Below are 15,565 nucleotides of genomic sequence, written 5' to 3'. Positions count from 1 at the left end.
CCCAGTGTGACGTCACAGTGAATGGAGAGAGACTGGAATTGGTGAGAGAGTTCAAATACTTGGGTGCAGTGATAGAAAAGAGAGGAAAATGTGCAAAAGAAGTTAAAAGTAGAGTGACACAAGGAAGAAAAGTAGCTGGTGCAATGAAGGCCTTGATAAGAAACGGGCTTGAGTGTTGCAGCTGCACGAGGCTTACATGAGGGAGTGTTAGTGCCAACTTTAACATATGGGTGTAAGACTATGGTGTGGCACGAAAATGAAAAGTCAAGAGTAAGAATAAAGTCAAGAGTAAGAGCAGTGGAGATGGGACTGCTGTGGAATGTATGTGGAGTACAGAGGGTGGACAGGATACGAAATAATGTGATTCGTGGGGGGGGGGGGAAGCATCCTTAAAAACATTATTTGCCATTTAACGAAAATTAGCTAAGAAGAAACAATTTCACCTGGAAATGCTTGGTGCCGCTGATGCCATACACAAAGCATACTAATTATAGCTCTGCCATGAGTCAAGTCACAACATGCTTTTTTGATTTTTGAAGAAAGAAAACAATTCATCCATCCACCATCCAATCCTATGTTGCCCCATGAGGAGCATGAGAGCCCAGGGCTAGGCAAGTTGGTCCTGACATTTAAGATGAGAGTGACCAGCCTCACTCATCCCTGAGTGGCAGTACGTGACCAAGAAACCCCAACCAGGCTCAACTTGATTGGAGCACCTTAATTACCCACTAACCACCAGGCACCATAATTTGGTTAAATGGTTACCACCCAGCATAGTAAATGGTTTCCTGGTGTACAGGAAACCATTTGGCTTGTCACTCAGTGTAGAGTTACCCATAGGCAAAAGGAAGAGGAAAGAATGAAGGAAAGAAAGACAGAAGAGGGAGTGTAAAGTCAGCCATAGGCAGAAGAAAGATGAAAGAGTGAAGGAAAGAAGAACAGAAGAGGAAGGATGGAAGATAGGAAAGGGCAGACACCCCAAAGCAACACTACACTGAATGAGTGGGTGGTGAGCACCCCCACCTACCACTATAGAAAGAAAAGAAAGAAAACAAAACCAAAAAATTACTTCAACTAATGCAAAAGGTGCAACAGCGGTGGAAAGCACTGAATTTAAATAACACCTGTGATTAATTTCATTTTCATGAAAAGTTACTCACTGAAATATGTTCTGCTCACATGAACACATTGCACACCTTATTGTCAAAACCTATTAGTGTTATTGAAGACAGGAAGGAGAAGGGAAGGGAGGGAGGAGAAAGGATGGAAGAGAGAACAGAAGGAGGAAAGTGGAAAGAGAGGATGGAAGGACGAGAAGGAAGATAGGAGAGGGAATGGAGAAAAGAGAAGAGAGATGACAGGATAGAGAATGGAGAAACGAGAAGAGAGATGACGGGATAGGGAATGGAGAAAAGAGAAGAGAGATGACAGGAGAGGGAATGGAGAAAAGAGGAGAGAAGACAAGAGAGGGTACGGAGAAGAGAGAAGATCGGAGAAAGGAAAGATGATGGGGGAGGGAGGAGAGAAAAGATGGGAGGGAAGAGAGAGGGAGAAGAGGGGAAAAAGAGGGTGGGAGGAAGGAATGGAAGAGGAAGAAAAGGCAGAACAATAATAGCCAATCCCATATAATCCATTTTGAGGTGTAGGGAACTATGGATAGGCTACCAAAGCCCAATACATTTCAGGATTTCAAGGTATATGACAACCCAACTTCCCTTAATGGCAATATATGACTGAAAACATCCAGTCACCTCTTGGGGCTCAACTGTACAGTATGCAAATTTATCACTCCAACTAGGACATTCTAACACACCACCAGGCCTCTTCTCTAACTCTGTCATGGCATCTCCAGATGAAGGCTTAGGACTGCTGCCTATCAACTACACAATGGTCAATAAGGCTGCCAATCTCTTTTAATAATGTTCCAAGTTTCTCTCAGACTACAACATACAACCAATAAATTTATAATCCAGGTCTCTTTTTCATTTTTGCTATTTATTCACTTTCAGAGGCAAGATAAACCCTGTTCAGTAATGTATCATTTTCAAATTACAGGTTAAACCAACTTTAACGGAAAGTTTTGGGATATATTTCATACAGTTTTGGTTCCATGAGTTGATAAACTTTCCATTAATCCAATGTTCTTACTAACTACCATCATTGTCTACGCTGGCTTAATAATACACATACTTTAAAATTATGCCATGGTGTTTCTTTGGTATTCCCATTCTGATGCTGGCCATGGTACAACTGATGCTGATGTTTTCTATGGGCTGGAAGATAAGACGAGAACCAAAGCTAGCTAGTCACTCCCAACAGTTGCTGGAAGATGCTGGGAAAAAAAAGAAATTCATATGCTGAAAAAGGATTGAATCCGGTCAGAGCCAAACTACTATGCACACCTCTGCTGGAGAGGACTTCTGTCAACTCCTAGCTACATGGTGACCGTAGGCCTCATTGATGATAGTGTACATATCTTTAACTACGACTCTAAACACACACTTCAAATTTTTTTTCAGTAAACATTGTTATTACTACAGAGGGCATGATGATGGTACTCAGAACTGGATAAGCAGGATGTTTATCAGTACTTGCACCCAAAATGGTAAAATATACCCAAAACCTGTTGCTTGAAGTTACTGTTGTGGTGACAGGTTCCTCCAAAACATGAATCTAGTGGACTAAAGGTTTAAGTTGCCCTTCTGGAGGCCACTGTCCCCCTACCAGGGGACAGGAAGTGAGTTGCGGGAAATTTGTTTAACTGGATAATGGACCTGTCGACTTATCCATGCCATGACATGAAGGTGTCCCTCTTCAGCATCTTCTGTTGAAGCAGGCACAGTCTTTGAAAAGATACTGATACATCAGGGGGTGGGGTTTAATTTGCCTCTAAAGTGAATAAATACAAGATATGAGTAGGCTGGGTACAGAAGTCTTTGCCATAAGGTCTTTCCCTTCCCCCCTAACTTACTCATCACGTGCCCTCTTGGTCTTCTCCTGGTACTCCTGAAATTCCTTTCTGAAGCGTTCCTCCTCCTCCTGATTGATTTGCAGGGCTGCCATGTCTTCTGGTGAACGCAGAGACGACACCAGGAATTTCAGCACCTAAGAAAAGATAGTGATGAATAGGTGGGAAAACACACAAACACACACACACAAACACAAACACACACACACACATAAACACACACACACCAACTCTCTCTCTCTCTCACTCATTCTCCCACTCTCTTTCTCTCTCATCTACTCACATCATGGTCATCAGCAAGTCCTCCTGTTGCGGCGGTAACACCAAAGTGTCCACTGGCGGGGAGGAAGACGTTTTCGGCCCTCATACAGATCTCGTAGTCCTTGTCGTTATTGGTCATGCCACTGTGGATCATCAGCTGTGGGGGAAGGAAGACAGTCACAAGGTGGAGGGAGAAAAGTTAGTCTTGAATAATATTCTGATTTTATGGAAGTGGGCCACTCTCACAACTGGAATACTAAGTATGAAATTTAATGAGCCTCTATAATGAGGTATAAATAAGTCACCTTGGTTACTAGTCTAAACAATCCTCTAATCTGACTATAACTGGCCATCATCTGAGTTGAAATGAGTTAGGGATGTTTGCCAGATTAGAACAAATAAGCTATAATTAGGGAGAACAGTGGGCCCTTAAATTCAATTCAATTAAATCCAGCATGTGATAGCTGCTTCAATTTATGAACACAGGTTCATTATATACATACCCTTGTTCAGTATATATTAGAGAACCAAGTATTCACATACTGTACTGTGCTTTACTTTTTATCGGCTCAAATATTGTATAGTACACACACGCATGCACCACAAAGCCAGCCAGAAGACAGGGTGTGTGAGCTGGGCAGTCCCCAAGCCCTGTCTTCCCCGTTACTATTTTTTAAGTCAGCCCACACACCACTGACCGGGCTAATGTATGGCCCAGCCTGCACTACAGGTGTAGGAAATCTTTAAACGAACGAATGAATAGTACAACTCAAAAGGAAGACGTGCCAGAGAGCCTTCTAATCCCATCAAAATAAGGCCCCCTATGTTCTATCCAGTAAATTGCCAGTTCCCTTAGTAATCTTTTTTATACCAGCATGGCTGACCCTTTCCTCCTGGAGAGATCCAGTTCTGAAGAGATGCACTCATGGAGGAAACTAAAATCATACAATGAATAAGTCAAAACTCACAGGACTGGTTGCATTGTTAGTGGCATAGGAAGTTTTATAGTACCTCTTCCTCAGTGATTTATCCTGCATATTACACCTTAATATTTCTCCTGTATATTAGCAAAATTTGTCTAATACTGATGTACTTTGGATCTGTAACATACAAGACGATATTAAGGTGCAATGTGCTGAATAATTTACTAAGAAAAAAGTGTCAATACATCAACAGAGCCACTAAAAACACTCTCCTTACTGTAAAACAGGTGGATCACACAATGTTAACAAGAAGGGCTACAGGTGAGGCGGCAATTGGGGTGGTGGTATGAAGGTAGGGCACAAAATGCTCAAAAGAGTTTAGTGCATTCTACACTTGTTAAACTTCAGTTCTGATTTCAGTCACAGAGTATTTTGCACTCGGGTTACAGTTAATCTTAGTTCAATCCCCACTCTGGTTAAAAGTTCAATATCTGCCCAAACCTCAAACTTTAAGTATGTGTTATTTCATCGCTTGTGTTAATATTTTCCACTCGGGTTACTCCACACCAAGTATGGTCCTACCGGTGTCACTTTAACCTTCCTCTTATTTTTCTTTGACTTCTTAGTCTTTCCTCCCCGCCTCCGGTCCTTCCTCTGCTTCTTGCTCCTCTTCCTTTTCTTCTTACCCTCAGTGGCATCTGGGGCATCCTGGGAGGGCTTTGGAGCATGTGTAGGCTCAGAACTAAACCAACCCCACCCTCCTGTCGGCTCCTCCTGTGCTACATCATGTGCTGCCTCTAACATGACATGCCCAAATTCCAAAATATCATTTGTAAATTCGCTGGAAGTTGTTTCGGTCCCTGTGGTACTGCCAGCTTGTGTCCGTTGCTGTGGTGGTGGTGTGGTGGTGGTTTGGGAAGCCTCTTGATTGAGATCCTCCTCCTCACCCTCTTCCTTCATCTTTGTGTAGTCATACTCTATGTTCTGTGTTCTGACCTGGGCACATATTCATGAACATTTTTTTTTTTTAACTCCTGTAATGAAGTGGTATGGGCAGCTTTGTACCACCTTCTCCATGGTGATTATCTGCATCCTACACCTCAGCATGCTCTTGTATGTTATTTATATCATTTCAATATTGTCACAGCCTGAATCAATAACATACAAGACAATACTGATGTTTAATATGCAAAATAAATCACCAAGCTATAAAACCTTAAATGTCACCTAGTACATGACCTTCCAGAACAGCACAACATAACAAGGCTCAGGCAAAGGAACAACCTATAGCTAAAGTGCTGAGACAGCCTTCACCACCTAATGGAATATGAGGTCTGTTCAGAAAGTATCCAATCTTAGGCTCTAAAAAAATAAATAGCTAACCTGTTGATCTAGGACACTAATCCCCCCTCAAAGTAGGCCCCTTCTGCCTTGACACACGTATCCCAACGTTCTTTCGACTGCCTGGAACATTTTTCTAAATCGGTTTTTGGTATCTCCTGCAGGTGCTTCATCGCATTTGTCATGACCTCTTCTCTGAGATGAATGTTGCTTAAGACATGTTGGAGTGTGCAAATCACGAAGCACACTTTCTGAAGACTCTTATCACTGGAGGTGAGACATGTGTGTATAGGCACAACCCAGAAACCAATGCACAGCTGTCCCAGTGAAAGCAAGCAGGGTTGCCTCAGCCAAAAAGAATAATAAATAAATAAATAAATATATGACAGGCCCGCCACAAGGTGGAATGCACTTGCATGTTGACATTTTTTTTCGACAACCAATGTTCTGCATCACTGTCAACAAACATTACTACCCTGACATTATCCGTCGCCTTCATGACACAGTTCACCGGAAAAGACCTGACCTTTGGAAAGCGGCAAGTTGGAAGCAGCACCATGGCAACGCCCCTGCCCATTCTTCTCAGCTGATTCAGGAATTTTGGGGCCAAGCACAACAACCCGCAGGTCTGGCAGGCTCCCTACTCACCAGACGTGGCTCTGTGTAAGATTTGGTTATTCCTCAAGCTCAAAACTCCGCTGAAGGGTTCCCGATTAGAGACGAGAGAAGAAATCATGATGAATGCAACGAAGCAACTGCAGGAGACAGTGGAAACCAACTTTGCAAAATGTTTCAGGCATTTGAAAGATCACTAGGTTACATGATTCAAGTCAGAAGGAGCCTGCTTTGAGAGGGATTGGTGTCCTAACTAAACAGGTTAGCCATTTAATTTTTTAAAGCCTATGGTCTGATACTTTCTAAACAGACCCCATAATGATACACAGCCAAAATGAATAATATGCAACTATTTTATGTGCAAATGGTAACTAAAGATCTTAAGTCTAAATAAACACAACAGTACCTATATGAGGGTCACAGAACTGATGAGACCTCTGCAAATTTTTATGTTTTGAAACAAGAACCCCCACCCTCTCCCTTTCACTACATCCAAGTTTTTCTCTACCAACTGTGCCTTCAATCTCACTTTCTCTACCACCATATCTTTATGAATTCCCTGAACATTTTGAGACACTGTACAAACAAAAAAACACATACATAGGTGGAATATGCACATGTGTACACTTACAGTGAGGACATTCTTGTAGTACTCAAGCTTGGCACGCACAGGGAAGGGTTTGTTGCGGAAATCTCTGAGACAGCCACCCAACTGCTGACTCAGACCATCACTGTGGAGGGGAGATAATGGCAGTGTATCAAGCTGTGCAACTACAGTATATAGGGGTTACTGTGGCTCCAGGTTCATCAGAACATGTATCTAATGGACAGGCAAGCTGGAGTTCCCCTTCTGCAGTATGTGGTGGCACCCATACTCCACTCACTTGATGTAGCACTGCCTATTTCTTCCTTCCCCTTTCTCATTTTATCATTGTCTGACTTCTCTTCTTACGTCTCCCTTTCCTTCCAGTCACATTACAGAACTCTTCTTTGTCTGACTTCTCTTCTTACTTCTCCCTTTCCTTCCAGTCACGTTACAGAACTCTTCTTTCATTTCTGGCAGCTCTAAACTGAATGACAAGTGTAATGGTTTCCTGTAACCTGGAAACCGTTTACAATGCTACATGGTAACCATATAACCAAATTACAGGGTTCAATGGAGTCTGATACAGTGCCCCTGCTAACTGGGTGGAGAGACGACAATGCAACGTCTATCCAGGAACTATACCTTCACACCATTCCCTGACACAAGGGAACATTGGTTCATTGCACACTAAGTCCTGCAAGAGCTACTGCTTGCCTGTGATTGATGGGTCTGCTCAGCCAGATAGACTGGGTTACTCCACTACTAACCCAATTTGGTGATGATAATGGGCACCTATGGACAGTGACATTAACACAGCTGGACAGCCCTGTTGCCTGGTTATACAAATGCTCCTCAGTGGACTGCAAGAGGGGGGGCAACTTCAGCATGCAGTCTGTGTTCACAGTCAGATGACCTTATGCTGGGTTTGCACATAATACTACACTACTACTACTACCAATACCTTAACTTACAGTCCAAGTAAAAGCAAGTTAAGTGTGTGTGTGTGTGTGTGTGTGTGTGTGTGTGTGTGTGTAAATATATGGACAAAATGGTTCCCTCTTGTATATGACATTGCAGCATACTTACTGTTCGTGGTCGTAAATCTTGGTGCCATCATTGACCATGGCCATGATGTAAGGGTTGTTACGTTTGTTATCATTGTCGAAAGAATCAAAGAACACACCCAGGCCATTCCATTTGTCCGAACTGCCAAACACTGGACCCTCCACGCCGGGTTTATCCGTGAACCATATAGCCTAGGGGTAAGAATGATTGATCTCTCACAACATTTTTTGTTTCATTTTTTGGACATACATTAAGTCTAATTACAAGCAGCCTATTATTTATTTCATATTTGGGGGTAAGTCCAAAGTATACAAGAGAAAAATTGCCCTCCAAAGTTCCACTGATACCTATAAGGCTGATCTGCCTGTTTTCCCAAATTTCCAGTAAAAACTGTACTTAAAAATGTTCTGATACTTTGGAACATATCCCTGACTTCAAATGGCTGCCTGTGTTAATTTTGGTGTGACCAATACCTGACTTGGTCAAAACATACATTAACCCTTGCAAAGCTGCAGACCTCATTATGAAGTACAATTACAGCCTGTGCAGGCCATGCTGCAAGCCTCACATAAGGTACAATTTACACTGGTTATAAAGCTTTGATTCAGGGGAAGTAAATGACCATACAAAGAATCAGCCTGGCAGGGGTTATCAGTACTGTAATTCCTCATTTAATAATGCAGATGAGTGCTATGTCAAGTGAAAATTACCTTAAGTGATATTCCAGCAAGAAAGATACGCTATTCAAACATCAAAAAATAATTTTCAAGTCTGCGATCAAGCATTAAAATGCACCCACTCACCAATCCATCAGCACCAATTCTACCCCGGCCGGTAACTCTAAAGACAAACTCAACCTCCCACCACTCAAAGTTTGTCGGGTTTTTGGTCCAGATCTGACCCTTCTGGCTGCGCAGCGATGGTGTGATGCGCACACTCTCCTCACTTGCTATAGCATCTGATGAGAGGAGAAACCAGTGTTAGTGAGAGTTAGTGATAGTACTGTACTGCTACCACCCAATGGTCATTGGTCACTGAACAGGTAGGCATCAGAGGCTGCATTAGGATTGAGAAATAATGTCATAACTTATTTATGACAAGACACTGACTTACAGCATGTCATGTTATAACTATCATAAACTTGTAAAGCCACAAATGTATGAAAATATAAATCAAATACCATACACCTGGAAAACCATAAAAATATGCCAGTAGCTAAATAAAGCTGCTATGCTTATTCACATTATGACACACAACACTGTAAAGTATACAGTATATACCTGATAAGGTTTAACAAATCTCAAACGTGCCTGCCCTTTCCTCTCTTCCTTCCTTCTTTCCATCCTTCCTCTTCTGTCTTTCCATCATTCTTTCCTCTCCCTTCCATTTATGGGTGACTCTACACTGAGTAACAAGCCAAATGGTTTCCTGTACACCATGAAACCATTTACTGCACTGGGTGGTAACCATATAGCCAAATTATGATGCCTGGTGGTTTAGTGGACAATTAAGGTGATCCTATTGGACTGAGCCTGTGCAGATTTATATCCAAGGGATGGTTGGGGTTTGTTGCTCATGTAATGCCACTGAGCAATGAGTGGGACTGGTCACTCTCATCTTAAATGTCTGGACCAACTTGCCTACCCCAGGCTCCTATGCTCATGGGGTAACACTGGGTTTGATGATGATGATGATGATGATATGTAATGAATATGCATTGACAGGAACAGAACAAATATATATTGTACAGTAATTACTACACTCTGCTGCTGTAAACATGGAATATCAAATATTATTCCTGGTCTAATAAGCAATAATTAACTTTATACCCAGTACTGTGCTGTACTGCCAAATCTGTTGATTTTGTATAACTTCCCATTCATTTTTAAAACTAGAGTGAAAATTATAAAATAATATTAATTGACATTATTCTTGAAGACCAAAAAATGCAAGAAAAAAATATCACTAAATATACTGTATGACACAGTACAGGAATTTTGCTTAATTTTCGACACATTTCTAAATCATTTAATTAAAGAAAGCTTCTTCCTGTGACTGTACAACCATTACTGATAAGTTATGGTTAGGTGTTACAATGAACTATCCTCATTTTATGAACTCTTGCCAAGCTGCAGACCTCATACAAGGCACACTGAAGGTCTGCACAGGCCAAGCTGCAAGCATCATATGAGGTACAATTTACATCGAACAATGACTGTGGAGGTAAACTCTTACAAAGAATCAGCCCAAAAAAAGGTTAAATACATAAAATACATTTTTCCTTGCATTTTTTTTCTTCAAAATAAATAAGTAAATATATAAAACTGTGTGACAACACCTTTAACGTCAAAAATTGTTGATTTAAGTCATGTTTTAAAACAACTTCTTTTAATAGCTCAATTTAAATCATGCCAACTCATATCTCATCCTTAACAGTTTCCTTCTGTATCTGGTACATTATTATCTTATTACTGTTGTCATCGTTGTGGCCCCAGTCTTAACTGGATGTGAACCTGATAAACAGCAGGCTGGAGCTGCCATTCTAAAATTCACCATCCTCCTTTCACGTGCTTGGGAAAGAGTGGAGGAATGTTTGTACAACCAGGAAGTGGAACCACATCGTTATGTCAATGCCACCACATCCCTCTCCTGCACCTACATTAGTATCTTCTCATGTTACACTGTATTTTCGCAATCCAATTCCTCCTTGATGATTCTGGTGCTGTTCCTCTATCACTTCTCTGACTTTCTCTTGAATGACATTAAATTTCTCTAATTGGTGTATTGTATATACTTTCTGCCCTCAATACTTAACAAGACGTAAGGGCCTGATGGGGCCCCTCCTACTGTCCTCAAGAACTGTACTTACACACTGCCTAGGTAAACTCTTTTGCCTTTGTCTGTCCACTTGTACCTTTCCTTCTTGCTGGAAGTTTGCTTTCATTTAGCATGTCCCAAAGAAGAGTGACCATTCCCAGCCCTCTGTTCACCAACTGCTTTAACATCCTGTATTTCTAAAGTTTTTTAATGAGGCTATTCTTACCAAAAAAATTTTTTAAAGCACCTTTCCTTTCATAACCTACTTTCCAACTGTTAGTATCGGTTCTCCCTGGAACACTCCTCTGGCAATCTTCTTACCTTCTTTTCAGACTCCTGCTCATCCTCCTTTTTTGACTTGGCAAAAGCTTTACCACTGCACTTGACATCTCAAAGGCTTTTGATCAAGTCTAGCACAAATCTTTAATTTCCAAACTGCACTCTTACGGTTTCTATCTTTCTATCTGTGCCTTCATCTCTAGCTTCCTTTCTGGTTGTTCTATAACTGCTGTTGCAGACAGCCACTGTTCTCCACCTAGAGCTAACAATGATGGTGTTACTCATGGCTCTGTCCGATCACCAACTCTCTTCCTTCTATTCATCAATGACCGAAGTTGTACATCTAACCTAATCCATTTATACAGTAAACTGATGACTCCATCCTTCACCTTTCCATTTGCTTCTTGCAACATCCATCTCAGCAGTAACTTCAACAAACAAAGGATGAGGTTATGGCACAGGTAATGTCTGACTTGGCTCATATATCTGACTGCGGTAAAAGTACTGTAATCTTGTTTTTAATGCATCAAAAACTTGGTTGGGACATCTTTCGACCTGTCAAAATCTTCCGCAGAAGTATCCTCTAATTTTTAACAATATCCAATTAAATCCTGCATCACCTTTCAACACAGACTATGGTACTTGGGGTTTCATTCTCTCGGGATTTATCTTGGAAAGATCATACCATCTCTCTTTAAAATTCTGCCTCTAAGAGATTAGGTGTGCTAAAGTGATTCTGTGCCTTCTTTACCCCTGGACACTGTTGACTTTCTACAGAGGTTTTATTTGCCGCTGCACAGAGTACCACTCTCATGTGCGGGAAGGCTCCCCACATACGGCTCTTCTCAACAAAGTGGAGTCAAAGGATTTTTGTCTCAGTAACTTTTCTCCTCTAACTGGCTCACTTCAACCTGTTATTTTGCCGCGTTATTGCATATTCATCTCTTTTTCTATCACTACTTCAAAGTTCACTACTCCTCTGAACTGTCTGCCTGCATCCTCCATCACTATGGTGGGCACATAGCACTCACCTAGCAGCAAACTCTCATCTCTTCTGTCCAACTCTCAAATGCGTGAGTTAAAATCATTACCCCAAGTCCTTCATGTGCAACAAGTCAACTCTGGACTGTCCTCCTCTGTCTGTACTTTCTGCTGCCTATGACCTCCAGTCTTTCAAAATACAGTAAAAGTCCCATTATTCGGCATCTATGGGACCAGGATGATGCCGCGATGTTGGATTTACTGAATAATCAAAAGCCTACCCACTCAGTACCTTAAATATATTGGTGAACACTGTCATCACCACTTATGGTATTACAACTGTTTGGAGAGAGTATACTGTACAATACTGCAATCAATACAGTACTGTACCTGAATCTGAAATATATATATATATATATATATATATATATATATATATATATACAGTATATATATATATATATATATATATATATATATATATATATATATATAAATTAGTGAACATATACAAATGTAATGACATAGTAGGCATACAAGTCAGATAACACTTCCTGGATGGCCGAAATGATACATAATATTACCTACCAGCTCAGTACATCACTTGTATTGGTGAACTCATCACTACTTATGTTATGACATATATGTTTGGAGTGAGTGCTGTATACAGTATTTTTTCCAAACATAAAATAAAATATTCTGAAAATTGCATAAAATAAAGTGAAGGAATATGAATTGGTAAGGTCTTTCTGATGAAAGTTAATCGTACATTTAGCATTCATTCTTTTCTTCGTTTTTTTTGTTTACATGTGAAAGGGAGAGTATTGATGGAAACAGTAGTGTATTCCATTAACCCCTTAATAACCACCGGCATTGAACAACCCATTACAGTGAAAAACTGTGAACAATTATGGGAAGGGAACGAAGGTCACTGACATGTTTACACGACTCTACGATACGATTCCAAGCAGTCAGAGGGTCAGTTAACCTCAGATGTTTTCGCCCATTTGGTAAATGCACAGTAACTTTGTAACTTCTCCCGTGAATCATAGCATGGGTTTAGGAAACTAAATAACACATTGTTAGGTGCGCCAGATGATTATCTTCACATCTTTAAGAAAATGGAAGAAATTTAATCCCTCTGAGTACGTAGAGCGTTTCTTTCATTCTTCTATCAATTTGTTTTTCTTAAAGACGTGAAGATAATCGTCTGGCTCACCTAGCAATGTTATTTAGCTTTCCAAACCCATGCTATGATTCGCTGTGAGTCACGGAAAAACTTATAAAGTTACGGGGCATTTACCAAATGGGCGAAAACATCTGAGATTAACCGACCGCCTGACTGTTTGGAATCTTAGCATAGAGTCGTGTAAACGTACCAGTGACCTTCGTTCCCTCCCCATAATTGTTCAATTTTCTTTATAGCTCACACTGACTTGATATCACTGACATCGGTACTGTAAAGGGTTGTTCAGTGCCGGAGGTTATTAAGGGGTTAATGGGATATATTACTGTTTGCATCAGTACTCTCTTTCACATTAAACACAAAAACGAACAAAAGAATGAGCGCTTAATGTACGTTTAACCTTCATCAGAGAGACCTTAGCAGTTCATATTCCTCCAGTTTATTTTTAAGTATTTTTCTGACTTTAGGTTAGGTTAGGTTTGGTTAAATTATTAGGTACAGTTAAACTCGGTTAGATTAGGTTTAGTTAAACAGGACAGTCCCTTCCTCCATTATGCTGAGGAATAAAAATACTAGAGCTGTCACAGCCGTACAGCTAAAAACAATGGGGAAACTAATTTAACAAGCACCATTATTTATGGGTAATGCATTACAGTATCAGTGGTTCATGGGCTACGCAATTACCAGTAAATGACACTTTCTGGAATGCGTCAAGAATGAACGAATTTCAAGAATTAGCGAGGGGGCTTGGAACGTAACCCTCGCTACTTTGGAGGGGGTGGTTACTTGTACTGTATGATACTATCCAATATTGTAATCAATATAATACTATACCTGAGTCTGAATAAATATAGAAATTAGTGAACATACAGAAGTGTAATGAAACATTAGGCCTACAAGTCACAGATAACACTTCCTGGACTGCTGAGATGATTCCGGACTTTGCCGAACAATCAGAGATTTTCGTAAATGGGACTATTTCTCAAAACTGCCGAAATGTCGGATCTACCGAATAATCAGCTGCCGAATAATGGGACTTACTGTAATGTGCCCAGGCATCTCAAAATGAATGGATCTTGATTTTGGCTCTGTTCTTCTTTCTTAACAGTTCATATCTGTATCTGGTGCTTTAACCCAATGACTAAGAAATCTGATTTCTTAATCATTCTCTCATGATGGCAATGGAGATGTTTCTGCAATTTCTTTTCTTTTTTCAGAACTGTACAGTAAATCTATGTCTTGTGTACCTAGCTATAGTAACATTACCCTTTCATTCAGTCTCTTCCAATCGTTACCGAATGGAGAAGATATACTGAACTGAGAGAGAGAGAGAGAGAGAGAGAGAGAAATATCCCCATCTTAGGCACAGCTGGAATGGACAAGCACACTGAAGCAGTAGTGGCTTCCCAAGGTATGTGCCTTTCAAGGTTAAATTTTGTGACAGTCTGGATGTTAAATAAACTAGGGGGTGTGTGGAGGCAAACCCCCACTTAGGTACTCCTTTTTGGTACTGTATTCTCACATTTTCCTGATGGTTTTTTCATGTGTTCTGATTGATTTTTATGGTCACTTTTATCATGAATGCCTGTTTATTCTGTAGAAAGGAGGTGAAAATGGCAAAATGGCATTTGCTTAAAAAAAAAAAAAAAAAAAAAAAAAAAAAAAAAGAAAGAAAGAAAAAAAGAAAATGACCAAACATTTATGCAACAATAAAAACCATCAGAAAGAAAAGTCAAAACTAAACTAAAGGGATGGAAAAAGAAAAATCCTTTCCTACTGTGCTGTCCCCAATAAATGAGCTGATCAAATAGCCGACTATGCCCAAGCTTCACCCTTAACCTCAGAACTGCAAGTTACATTATAGGATGCCCAGTTTTTAAATGGTACAGTAGTCTACAATACTTACAGCAAGGAAGCTGAGCCATGAATTATAGTGTCTGCGCTTTCCTTTGGCGTGAATTATGGTCAGTGGTAAGAGAGTACGAAGAGAGTGGACAAGGAATTTGGAAGTAATTTGAAAGTAAAGTGGAGGGAATGTAAGAAAATGTTCTGGAAAGAGGCAATGAGAGTTAAACAGGGTGCCAAAGAAGTTACTCGGGGAGTGAAAGATAAAAATGGTAAATTACTAGAGGTCAAGTAAGAAAAAGTGAGCAGATGGAGAGAACTCTTTAAGGAATTGTTGAACATAGAGAATGAAAGTAATGCGAGTATACCGTTATGTGGCTGGGAAATGGCTGGGAAAAGGAGGGATGTGAGAAGAGAGGAAGAAATCAGTAGGATGGAAGTTGTGGAAGCAATGAAGAAAGTCAAAATGGGGAAAACCCCAGGAATTGATGGAGTGTGTGGTGAAATGATGAAGCATGGGGTAGAGATAGTAGCAGAATGGATGTGGAAGATGTGCAGATTGGCCTGGGAGGAAGGTTGAGTTCCAGAGGATTGGAAGTCAGGTATAATCATTCCCCTGTACAAAGGAAAAAGGGAATAAGAAGTGTGTGGTAATCAAAGGAGCACCTTCTTCTTAGTGTAATAGGAAAAGTATATGG

The 15,565-nt window shown here is 40.5% G+C and overlaps 1 protein-coding gene across 1 annotated transcript in view; it reads right to left on the bottom strand.

The window, feature by feature from the left end:
- The window catches only part of ergic53 (lectin, mannose binding protein ergic53), a 59,081-nt gene that overhangs the window by 30,537 nt on the left and 12,979 nt on the right, over positions 1-15,565 (bottom strand). Inside the window, exons 2-6 of the mRNA XM_080268510.1 lie at positions 8,563-8,717; positions 7,781-7,950; positions 6,740-6,839; positions 3,252-3,386; positions 2,972-3,105 (exon numbers count right to left, since the gene is read on the bottom strand). Of these exons, the coding sequence (XP_080124636.1) occupies positions 2,972-3,105; positions 3,252-3,386; positions 6,740-6,839; positions 7,781-7,950; positions 8,563-8,717 (694 nt within the window). The remainder of the gene's footprint in view (positions 1-2,971; positions 3,106-3,251; positions 3,387-6,739; positions 6,840-7,780; positions 7,951-8,562; positions 8,718-15,565) is intronic.

This window comes from Coenobita brevimanus, chromosome 28 (genome assembly GCF_032717465.1).
Source record: "Coenobita brevimanus isolate Jiangsu-jjx chromosome 28, ASM3271746v2, whole genome shotgun sequence".
Taxonomy (NCBI): domain Eukaryota; kingdom Metazoa; phylum Arthropoda; class Malacostraca; order Decapoda; family Coenobitidae; genus Coenobita; species Coenobita brevimanus.
Note: the sequence above shows the minus strand (reverse complement) of the source record. Positions and strands in the feature narration are given on the sequence as shown.